The sequence below is a fragment of the Setaria italica genome, chromosome III (genome assembly GCF_000263155.2).
Source record: "Setaria italica strain Yugu1 chromosome III, Setaria_italica_v2.0, whole genome shotgun sequence".
Lineage (NCBI taxonomy): Eukaryota > Viridiplantae > Streptophyta > Magnoliopsida > Poales > Poaceae > Setaria > Setaria italica.
Genome location: NC_028452.1, coordinates 18,968,097 through 18,980,084, shown reverse-complemented (window position 1 = coordinate 18,980,084; position 11,988 = coordinate 18,968,097). Strand labels below are relative to the sequence as shown.

The 11,988-nt window shown below is 50.3% G+C and overlaps 2 protein-coding genes across 2 annotated transcripts; one reads left to right on the top strand and one right to left on the bottom strand.

The window, feature by feature from the left end:
* The first annotated feature begins 2,580 nt into the window (after nt 1-2,580).
* LOC101763222 lies at nt 2,581-3,794 on the top strand. Its single transcript, XM_004961907.2, has 3 exons — nt 2,581-2,716; nt 2,809-3,017; nt 3,109-3,794. Exons 1-3 carry the CDS (start codon nt 2,621-2,623, stop codon nt 3,536-3,538), a joined length of 735 nt encoding a protein of 244 aa, XP_004961964.1. The 5' UTR covers nt 2,581-2,620; the 3' UTR covers nt 3,539-3,794.
* Nucleotides 3,795-10,280: 6,486 nt separating this feature from the next.
* LOC101762814 lies at nt 10,281-11,157 on the bottom strand. Its single transcript, XM_004961906.4, has one exon. The coding sequence runs from the start codon at nt 10,773-10,775 to the stop codon at nt 10,455-10,457; it is 321 nt and encodes a 106-aa protein (XP_004961963.1). The 5' UTR covers nt 10,776-11,157; the 3' UTR covers nt 10,281-10,454.
* Nucleotides 11,158-11,988: the final 831 nt, after the last annotated feature.

Genomic DNA, 11,988 nt, shown 5'->3' with positions numbered 1-11,988 from the left:
TTGCCGAGTGCCCCGAAGGCCGGCACTCGGGCAAAGGGACCGTGTTTGCCGAGTGCCAGGCACGTGACACTCGGCAAACTCTCGGTCTTTGCCGAGTGTTGGCACTCGGCAAAGACCCGGTGTTTGCCGAGTGCCTCCCGTTTGGCACTCGGCAAACCCGCCGTTACCCGACGCCGTCAGTCCGCAATTCGCCGAGTACATCTTTTCGCCGAGTGTTTTTGGGCCGTCGGCAACATGTTTGCCGAGTGTCCGAGTTTTGACACTCGGCGAACTAGGCTTTGCCGACACAACATTTGCCGTGTGCTCTTTGCCGAGTGTTACACTCGGCAAAGACTTTGCCAAGTGTTTTTAAGCCTTTGCCGAGTGCCTTCCCGTAGTGAGCAGCCCGAGATGCTGAAACGCGGCGGAGCAGTTCAGTAAACGGTTGAGGAACTTTTACTTATGTACTATCATGTTTTTCAAGGGAATGTGCTTTTATCTGATATTGTATAACCAATGGTTGCAGGGTTCTAATAATGAATGCCTATGTTCATGTTCAGTAAAAATTAGAAATAGAAAAAAAAAGGTGATATCCGACACGTGCCGCCTATCGTGAGGTGTGCAGGTGGACCGAGATGTTGGGCCATTAGCATATTTTGTTCCATGGATCGTCGCAAGTTTTCTTACTTCTCCTATACTTGGATGAAATTCTCTCTTTCATACAATTGATGAGGGTGAGTTCGATTCCGCCGATAGGTTTATCCACCGCTAGGCTTCGAGTGATGATCGGTTGAGGCGATACCGGAGCATGGCGGGACACTACCAGCCATGACCAATGAAGGACAGCCAAGTGGGCAGCATCGGCAACAAGTGAGACAATGAGATAGCATAATGCAGAGAGAACAAAATTGTTATGATGCCACTTTCTCAAGAAGAAAATGGTGAATAATGCTTGATAGGTTGTGGATAGCTGGAGAGAGTCCAATGAAAGAGAGCCATGGACTGGAGAAGAGAATACACATTAGGATACTATCACCATTTTCAGAAAGGGAACGCAAAAGATATGGTAGCACTTTGATTGAGCTGTACCCCTCCTCAGTTGGACCGGACACGAAATTCAGCTGAAGGTCCAAGTTATACATCATGGACCACACCATCCCATAGGGTTGAAGATGTGGCCCAGTAGAGTGGCCCTCCTAGCAGAGACCGCGGGCACTGGAAAGGGATTCGACCCGACCTAAGGTTTGGGAGGTGATTTCTCCACCACCACATCACTTTAGAACTTGTGTCAGCAACGAAATATAGATGAATTTGAACCGTTTTGGACCGGTGGTCCAACCGGTCAGACCAATGAACCATCAAACCGAGGACTTTAGCGGTTCAATCACAGGGCGGTCTATCCCTAATAAGTAATAGCTATGCTTCCTAGTGCATTCTGCTGTTGACAAAGGAAGTCAAACGAGACTCTCACCTGCGAGATAATGCCAACAATGCAAACATGATTAGCACGAAGACGAACGAGGTGCTGGTACATCCTGTACCTGGCTGACTTCATGATTATCTGGAGACATCCGCCGGCTAATCAGGCTTCAAGGATACTTGGTATCCAACAACTCATTAGACAGTTCATCCTTAAAATTGGCAAATGCACGCCACTACCTTGCGAGTTGACTTCAATTCAGAGTTGGGATGACCACTCGGCACCCGGCAGCAAGCCACATTCTAGCTGAACTCACTCTCCGCATCTTTTGTTGCTCGGATAAATCCCCTGATTACGCATTCCACGAGCACGTCGTCCACGCCATCCGTATCCATTGCCCAGCATGAGCAAGAAAAGGTACTGTGAAATATAGCCGCTCCTTTATCAGAAGCGAGATTACCGGTCTGTCTCCTTAATAAAGAGTCGAGGAATAGGAGGAGAATCCACTGGTAGTCTTAGCAAGAAGCTCCCCGAACACAACAGTTATGCACCTAGGAACGGATGTTCTTGTGGAGCCTGTCGAAAATCCTCTGCCTACGATATTCCAGTTAACATAGCATTAGTGTAATCCCATTACTATTTTTTGTGGAAAGATCCATCCCGTTACTGAGTAGCCGTTTGTCAGCTGTCACCAATGTCAACTCTCCGGTTAGTATGCGAAACCACCATCGCGCCTTGCCGTTGAACTCGAGTACATTATGTTATCAGCAGGACGGCTTGGCTTGGGTGAGTTGATCATTTCGGCAATACTATACGCTGCGTATGTTTCGTTAAGAATGAGGAGCGCCGCCTATGTTTGTCGAACATGACTTGCTACGGAACGTACATATGTCGCAACCATCGTTCTTCACCTCACCTGGGAGATGCTGACCACGCACCGCGTTGACTACTGGGCTATAAGATATCATTTTCTCCATCGTTTTTCTTTCCTCCACTTTGGTCGTGGAAGCAATGATGATACAAGAGCTAATGCTAATGGACAGAGCGAACCAACCTTCCGTACCTGATTAATCAACATCCATCGCTGTCACGTAGCCAAACACCCAAACGCACTCTCCGGCCACCTTCTCTACATATAAACATGAGCACGTACATTTGGTCGCCACCAGCCGTCTCATCGATATCCCTGAGAGAGGGGGCGAAGCGCATAGGATCGAATCGATGGATGTGGGCGTGATCGTCCTGACCCTCGTGGTGGGATCGTTTGGGGTGGCGAGCGCCGTGCTGGGGTTCATCGCCGAGCGCACAAAGCTTACGGTAAGCAGCACAGCAACAATCCCAACTCCACTCTTAGTCGATCTGTGTTTCAAACGGCACTTGCGATGAGATGGATGGCTGTGTTCTTGCAGTGGGATGACATCGGCATCGACGTATACTCCGAAGAGTGTGACTACCCGGCCAATCCGGCTTACCTGCTGTCTATAATCGCGATCCCGCTGCTGGCGGTGGCCATGATCATCGCCTCCCTGGCCGGCGGATGCTGCGGCTGCTGCAGGCCGCGGCACGGAGCCTCCGAGTCCAAGCGGATCATCGGCATCATCGCCGCCGTCCTCTCATGGTGAGTAACGCCATCTGTAGATTGTGTGACATCTGACAAGGCACAACCGGCGAAGGCTGAACCAGAGCTGTGGTATATAATTTGTGCGCAGGATCGCGGCGCTGCTCGCGGGGGCGTTCTACGCGAACGGCGCGGTGTGGAACTTCCCCATCACAAGGTATGGCATCACGTGGTGCAGGCTCCTCAGGCACGGCTACTTCAGGCTGCCGGCCCTGCTGAGCCTCGCCGCCACGGCGCTCGCGATCCTGTCGTACATCATGCTCCGCGCGCGGGCGCCGGATGCCAGACCGTCGACGGCGCCGGCAGCAGGGGCCTCCGAACCCAAGCCGCAAACACCGCCGGTTGGGGAAGCGGTCATGGTTCCACCGGAGCCTCAGTGGCCCTCTTCTCACGGGCACAGGCAAGCGCAACAGCCGCTTCCGGAGCACCGTGTGGGAGGGCCCAGTTGGACGCCGTACCGACAGGTCGCTAGTCCCCCTCGGCGTCAAGCACAGCCAGCAGTAGAAATGATGATGGCTTAAAACTTAAAAGAGACACGACATCCCTACTCGTGTTGAAGGCTTTGAAGCGGATGTGAGTGCAAGGTTCCTGAATGTATTCCAAGTTGCAACGCCTGTGTGTTATGTGCCAGTACGTGTGTGTGATTCTTTGGATGTCCTTCTACCATGTTATGTCCAATCGGGAATGTAAGCGTGCAGCGTGCTGATCAGATCTGTTTTCAAACGTACAAATTTCAATGGGGGAAGGCCCAATCAGCACCCGAATTTAGAGTGTTGATTCATCTAATGTGACGACCTATTTTCCCACTCCTTTTAACATTACCGTCGTTTTCTTCACATGTCACGTCTTATTTTAAATAACTATACCCACCGTATCAGTTAATATTGCCAATAACAACTCTGGCGATCACCCCCGCATGCACATCCTCTACTATACCCACTCAATCTTATTTATAGGCTTCTTAGTTAGGCTCTCACCTTTTCCACCCCACCATTGTTTCCGATGGCTTCCGGCTATTGAATCCGACGCCACAATGACTTAGTGAAACATGAAGCCTCCCTCCCCCCCCCAACACACACACACACAACCCAACTGGTGGTTCTCCACCTCCCATGGATGGTACCTCAACCGCCACCTCACCGCCCCCACTCCAATATCGACCACCCCACCTGAGCCTACTCTTGCATCCCTTTTAAGCCCAAGTACTTAAGTGAGAATACAAACTCCTAAACTATAGTCTTGATTCCTTCCTCTTCGAGCAATCACATTTGCCTAAAGTGTCAATCTGGTGCGCAGGGTTCTACCTCCGCATGCCTAAATAAAAGTGTTTAACTTGATGGCAACTTGAGAATTTGCTGCAGGCATCTGTCCTCTATATGTCCTTGCATTGGTTGTTGGGTTTACCTTGGTTCATTGAACCAATTGGATAGTTGAACACCTTTATTTGGGTTTACCTATGGATGACCTCGAATTGGTTTGCTTTGGAATCTTGTTTTCTACTCCCTTTTGCGATCTAGATGTCAATGGATGTCCTTAGATGCTGGCCTGCTTTGCAGTGGTTGATATGTTGTTTTTCTTGTCTACGTGCTTGCTGTAGCTCGGTCGCAATCTTTATTATATGTTGTTTGATTTATCTTCTCCTTTGCCTAAGTGAGCATGCATTGTGATTTAATTATTGAAAAAATTGGTTCTACGACATCGAAGGAATACCGTTTTAGAAGTATACCATCGAACCGACTTGGTACACTTAGGGGGTGTTTGGATACCACCCGCTAAAGTTTAGCACCTGTCACATCGGATATTTGGATACTAATTAGGAGTATTAAACATAAGCTAATTATAAAACTAATTGCACAGATGAAGTCTAATTCGCGAAACGAATCTATTAAGCCTAATTAGTCCATGATTTGACAATGTGGTTGTGGCGGAACCACCTCGGATTAGCTTGATTAAGCAGAGTTAAGCCGCCTAACATGCGACACTCCTGCCTAAACCGAGTTAATACGAAGTGCCGTCGGATTTCATCCGATTTAACCACTTAAACAGGATCGGGTTCAGCAAAACCCACACTAAGGTGAGCGGTTACAGAGAATACAACAAGCCCACTGAGTTGAACAAGTTTTTACCCAACTGGTTCGGCCTTTAAAAAAAAATCCAACATCAGAGTTTTACAAGATTTCAAGAAAACAACGGAGAAACACTAGCGGAAGACTTCGTCGGGGTCGGATGTCCTGGGCGAGGCTAACCAGAACATCACTGAGTCCTCTCCTCGCCGTCCGAGGAGGGGTCCCACTCGACCGTCCAGCCTGGCGGGAGCCGGGGCGGCCAAGCACCAACCGGAGAGGGGTCGGAAGCAGCCACTTCACCTGAAAAACAGGAGCCACAACAAGGCTGAGCTACTAAGCTCAACAAGACTTAACCGATAGGAGTAAGGGCTACTCCTCCTTTTAGACATGCAAGCTGTTTGGCTGAGGGGTTTGCTTGCCAATGCACTAAATAACCCAATTTTTCAAGTTTTAGCTCCGGTTCTAGGTTCATTTACCAGTCTAGGTTGTGCCACCTATTCTAAACATTCATAGAACCAAGCAAGATGTATAGATATAACAACGAACATCTCCATTATCAGATTCCTTATTTACTCAGGGTGACATAGCGATCAAGAAATCTCAAACTGTGAGAGGCAGACGAATCGATTCGAGTTCTTTAACCATGCATGGTGAACCTAGCCTCACGACATCCGCGCACCCGGAGGTCGCTTCCTGTGTCGGCCTTCCCCATCAATCCCCTAACCCGTGTCGGGCCCATTTACTTTGGTGCAAGGTTCCACAGACCCGGCCTCTGCCGTCCTGTGACCACGCTTGCCACCACGTGCGACAACCAGCAGGGGAAACTCCGTTCCAAGAACAATGGGGTACTAGGCTTCCTCATCCCATACTAAGTATGAGGCTAGTACTTTCAAACACTTGATCACGACACCACCACTGTCGGGCCTTAGCAGGTTTTATAGACAGACGGGGCAACCATCCGACCACCAAAAAGTTACCAAAACCCTGCCCCGTCCATCGTCCTTATAGTTATAACAGGAGAGTAAACATGCAACTCCTACAACTCGCGAGTGACAGGAAATCACTCGACTTTTACCGTCTCCTAGTTAAGCAACGCAGCTACTCGGTCCAACAGCTAGTGCTCAGATCACTGGGACAACTAACTAATGCATCTAGGGTTTCACACAACTCCTATACGTAAATGCACAAGCACATTTCAGAAGGCATGCGCAAGTCTGGTAAAACACATAGGACTTTCATGCAACCAGGGCTTGCCTTCAAGCAAGGAGGACGGGAACTGCTCGACTTCGGGGCTGACTTCGGCTTCGGAGGACAGGAGCTCGGCTACAGCTTCTTCTTCTGGCGCCGGGTGAAGCTCGTAGAAGCCGTCGGCGAGGCGCAGCTCTACACGAATGCAATGCAAGGGTTAGCATAGACGGTTATTTCAACAGCAACACTGGCTCGCCTGAGCCCAGAAACTCGCGACAAGGAGCAGGAGGTTATGGTGGTTCGAGAGCTGATGATGATCGAGAGGTAGGAAAGGAACTAGTGGTCTGATCCTTGAACTAGAGGATGTGATAACTGGGGGTCCTTAGACGCAAGCGTTGAAGGGTTCCCAAGTTTTACACATACACCCTCGAGTTGAAGAAAAAGATCACAGCCAAGCCCTCGGGCGAGGCGGATAAGGGTTGGCGGAACAGCCAGGGTCGGGCAAGACGGAACCGGGGTCGGGCGGATATAAGGGGTCGGGTGAGGCGGACTGGGGTCGGCAACTCACCTTCTTCCTGAAAGGAAAGCTTGGGGTCGGAACGAAGCGAACTTGGACAGATGGGCTAAAGCTTCAAGCAAGGGCTAAGACTGGAAATGCTCCGGCGGCGGCGCTGCTTCTTGCGGATCACAAGAGAGCTTTTACGCAGCACGGAGAAGCAAGCTGCTGGGTGACTTAGAGAAAACTGAGAGAGAACTGAGAGAAGAACTCCTCAAGAGCTGGGTGGGTGGCGCTAGGAGCTTGAGCAGGGAGCTAGAGAAGGCTAAAGGCAACAAGAGCGGAGGGAACTCCGGCGACGGGGGCATCCTTTTATAGCTGCTGGAGCAGAGGAAAGGAAACGGCGCGGAGAGAGAGAAGGGGAGCGGCGCGAAGGCTGGGGAGAAGCAATGGAGTGCTCTGCCGTGGCGGCGATTGAGCAAAGAGGGCGGTGGCGCAGAACTCCGGGGGTGACGCCAGCGATCATTGCGTTCTGCCGTCAGGGCGGCGTAGGGGCGGGTAGACTGGCGGTTGAGATTTGGCGGAAAGCGGGCGTCGTCGTGCGGAAGATGTGATAGAAACGACCGGTTTAACGGCGCTAGAACCGAGGGCGCTCGGGTGAGAAGGCAGGCAGACGCGGGCGCGGGGAGAGCGCGAGACAACAGATTGTCGGGCGGCGTCTGACAGAGCGGGGGAAAGGAACTGTCGCGGCCGCGGTCGGGGTTGGCGGTGGAGGAATCGTCGTGTAGCGGCGACCGGGCGGCGCAACTGTGGCTGAAGGGACGGAAAAGACGGGCGACATCGGGCTCTGGGGCCGGGATCTGATGGCGTGATGATGGGCGCGGGCGGCGAGGCTCTGCAGAAAGGGGTGCAGAGGGCTTCCGCTGCTATTGGGGAAAGGGGGCGCGGGAACCCACTCGGTCGCTGGCCCGAGACAAAACGGAGCGGCAGGCGTCAGAGAAGACGAGCCACGCGGCAGGAAGGCTCCGAGGCGGCCATGCAACTCGAGTGCGGCTGTCGCGGGGGATCTGGAAAAGATCTCGAGGGTTCACTGGTGGATGTATCTGACGGGTGAGAAAGGTCAGCAGAATCCGACAGTGGGCTGAGCTCGCCGGGGTCGGAAGAGGAGCGAAGCGGGAAGGGGTCGGATCTCAGGGGTCGGGACCGGCGGAAAACTGAGCACTTAGGTGCGGTCAAGCCAGATAGCTGACTAAGGTTAAGGGCTGCGATCAAGATTAACTGGAAGGCTTAGGGGTCGGTCGTTACAGTGGTGCTACAGTAACCATTTGCTAATGATGGATTAATTAGGCTTAATAGGTTCATCTTGCGACTTAGTATAGGGGTTCTGCAATTAGTTTTATAATTAGCTCATATTTAGTCCTCCTAATTAGCATCCAAATATCCAATATGACACTGCTAAAGTTTAGCACCTAGTATCCAAACACCACCTACTAGCACAGAAAGATTACCCCGTTTAGAAATTTACCATTCTGTCACGTTTTCCGTCCAGGCTTTCTCGTTTCCGTCGTCTACCGTCTTATTCGCGAGTCAGGGGCGTCTGAGCATCCGTTCCACTTTCCTTTTCCTTCTTTCCCTTCTTATCCCAAACCATAAGCTCAATTCAGTGCAAATCTGTGACAATTAGATGATTTGGACGAGGTGGAAATTGATCTCGTCCACGGCGGCAAGCTCCGCCTACACTGACTGATGATGCTTCAACCGGCGACCTGCCCATTGGAACCCTCGATTTGATGCATTGTTGTTCCGTTTGGCCACTGGGATGCTTTGATTTGGTGCACTGTGGTTCAGTTTTGTTGCTGAGTTTCGATTTGGTGGATTTATAGATCAATTTCGGTGGCCCGCGGTTTGATTGGGCTATTGGTGCTCGCTTTTGGTGAACGGCAACTATGAAAGCAATCAGCACCCGTGTGAGGGGCGGCGTTTCGGCCTGTGCACTCATTGTTGCTCAGATGGCGTCACTTGCCTGCTGCTGCCTGCTGCTCATCACGCGCGTAATTGCTCCCGGCAGCTTTGCCAAGAAACGTGAGGAGTTGCGAAGCTTATGGAGGAGAGAGGCGTGCAGCTTGGAACAGAGCAGCAGGACGAAGATGCAGCAACGGAGAAGATGACTGCATTGACGGAATATGTGACGGAATATTTGTAGTTCCCTTTCTCCTGATTGCCAACATCCCGTGATAGGGTTGACCACTTGATCTTGTAATACCTCTTCGAAGAACTGAATGTTTAGGTGGGTCCTTAGCGCTTCTCCAGTGGCCGGTGCATGGACCTACGTGGCATGCTCAAAGCGACTCATCATTTAGCCTGTCCGCTTCAGCTTATAAGTCGGCTGAAAAGCTGAAACGGCTGATTTGTTGTGAGAGGAAAATACTGTTTGGTGGCTGATAAGCCGGCTGAATAAGCTGAAGCGAACAGGCTAATTACTGGAGGATTTCGATTCATCAGAGGGAAGATTCAATTTATATTTTTTAATCGACTCATAGATGTCAGGGCATTGGGAAGAGTTGTGCCAATTTTTTATCCTTTTTCGTGGGGCCTATATAGCTTACTCAACCATTTTGCTTGCGTGGCTCTCTCTCCTCGACGAATCGGATCACTACTAGGATGCTCTTAGCTCTCCAAAAGAAACTATAGTCTTGGCAGGAGGACTTTCAAGCCCAAGTACTTGTGTGAGGACCCAAACTCTCCAAGTATAACTTTGGCCGGCCTTCCCAGAGATGGAGTAGAGAGGGTGGCCCGGAGAAACAAGAAAATTTAGGTGCGCACGAGGTAAGAAACAGTTGGTTTGATTTTAGCTTTTTAAATAAAAAAGAGTATAGTTCTTTATAGATTTTTTTTAGAATTCACAAGTCCCAAACAATTGCTATAGAGATGCTCATTTCTTAATTTGATCTCAAATGGAAGTCTTTTCATCTCGCTTGTGTCTACTGCTTAGCACGTTTTGAGAAACGGATTGGTACTACAATGCGGCCTTAAGTACATTTTATTTTGGACCGAGAATGCACGAACGACGGATCGAATGCCACGAACAAAGTTGCAGCTTAGATTTCTAAAATATTTATAGATTAGATGGGAGGTAGGATAACAAGAATCGGAATCACGAGAAACTACTTAGGTGGTGATTCTGATTCATAGTAAAAAAAAGCAGAAACACTATAAGCGCTTTTAGTTCCGTGATCGTTTGGCAGCGTTTCTAGTGATTCAAAAAAGAATCGGAGCCGATTCAACCAGCCAAACGGGCCTAATACACGATGTGAAAGCACCAAGCGGCTTCGCGGTAGTCAATATACGGATAAATTTCTTTATTGCCATTGCAATTTGCTTAGGTCCCTTGTTTTGTCAGTTTTGTCACTGTTGGTAGCACAAGTAGTTACGAATTTGTTGCAAACGGCAAACAAAGGATTGCTCTATTTTTTCCGAGCCACCAAAGGGTTCCTTATCAATATAATAATGTGCTAAACTACAAACATGATGGGATGCTTTCCTTTATTTCGTTGGCAAACTTGTGATTTATTACATGCATACTTTCCACACAAACAAAATGATCAGTACAAACATATGGCGAGTTGCAACTTGCAAGCGTCAGTCACCTCCACCTCTGCTCTCCAGGCGCCCGCGGGCGGAAACGTTTCAGAGCGCGGAGCCGCAGAAGGGGCAGAACCGGAACTGCGGGTCGACGGCGCGGCTGCACGCGCCGCACCGGGCCTCCCGGGGCAGCAGCGACGGGCCCGGCTCGGCGCCGAGGGAACCCGGCGCGAGGAGGCCGCACTCGCGGCAGAGGTAGGCGGGGTCCTTCCCGGGCCACCGCCAGACGGGGACGAAGAAGAGCTTGAGCACCTTCTCCGTCTCCACCAGGTCCGCCGTGCCGCCGCACCGCAGGCACCGCCCCGCCGCCTCCTTGAGCGCCCGGCCGGCGCCCTGCTCCACGCCGCCCACGAAGAAGAAGAACATCCTGCCGGATCCCGCTTCCTATCGTCCACTCTTGATCGATCTCGCTTCGATTAGCTGGTTCGGTTCGAGGTGGTTGGGGATTTTGAAGGGGTTTGGGGCTCTAGGCGGATTGTCTCTCGGGAGAGTGGGGGGAGGAGAGGAATTTTCTCGAGAGCTCGGATTTGGGGATGGATCACGAATTCACTAGAGTTCGAGACGCTTCACACTTGTGTAGGGAGACAAGCTGGTGGATTGGTGGTGGCCTGGTGGGTGCTCGGCTTGAGTTGGAGCTTACGGGCCGTAGGCCGGAATGTCAAGCCCAATATACGTCTAAGCTCTTTTTTCGAATGGCCGAGCGGAAAGGCCCAAATCGTCTGTGGTCTTTTTTCAAAGGCCCGAATCTAGCTTCCTCATTCTCCGCAAGTGTTTCTAGAACATTCCTATAATATAAGGGCTAGGAAAGTGTTTTTGGGAAATGTGAGGAGTCTATTTTCAAATAAATAAAGTGGTATTTCGACACGGAGGTTGGTATTGTTCAGGTGGGACCCACGCACATTCAAGTGGGTCCCCACACACACACATTCTCTTAATCTCTGATGGCAAAACCTGCATGCAACCATAACCCATCTGTTCTTTAATCTCTCATGGCTACTGTAACTGCAAATCTGCTGTGTGTTTCACACGTACTCATCGCTCTCCCCCATGCATTCACACTACTTTTTTGAGCTCTCGAGCATTTCCCTGTTCTCAAAAGCATTGCTAAGCATTGTCTTGAGCAATGTAGGAGCTCATACAAATGAGCGATATATGCACAAATACATCATCTCATATTTCAATGTGCACTTGTTGGATTCTCTTCCTCACGAACAAGGACGCAAGCCGCACGGTAGTAACAACTAGCTGTAGATGGAGCTTATGCACCTTGTCGTCTTGCAATTGCGTGCTGCTGCTTTATTTGCTTTGCTAACCGGCCACTGCGCCACTCGACAGGTGGACGTTTGCGAGTACTCCTTCAATTCACATAAGATTGCTTTATCACGGTGCATTTACTTATCGAATGCAATTATTTTAGTTTTACAAAATTGTCCAATACAAATGGATATCATGAGAGGCATAATTTAAATTGCGTAGATGTTGACTAGCATGAAATTGCCCCCCCCCCCCCAACCCATCGATTGGCTCCGTGGCTATGCATTGACAAGTGCAAATAAGGTCAGCTAGAACATGGCACTTG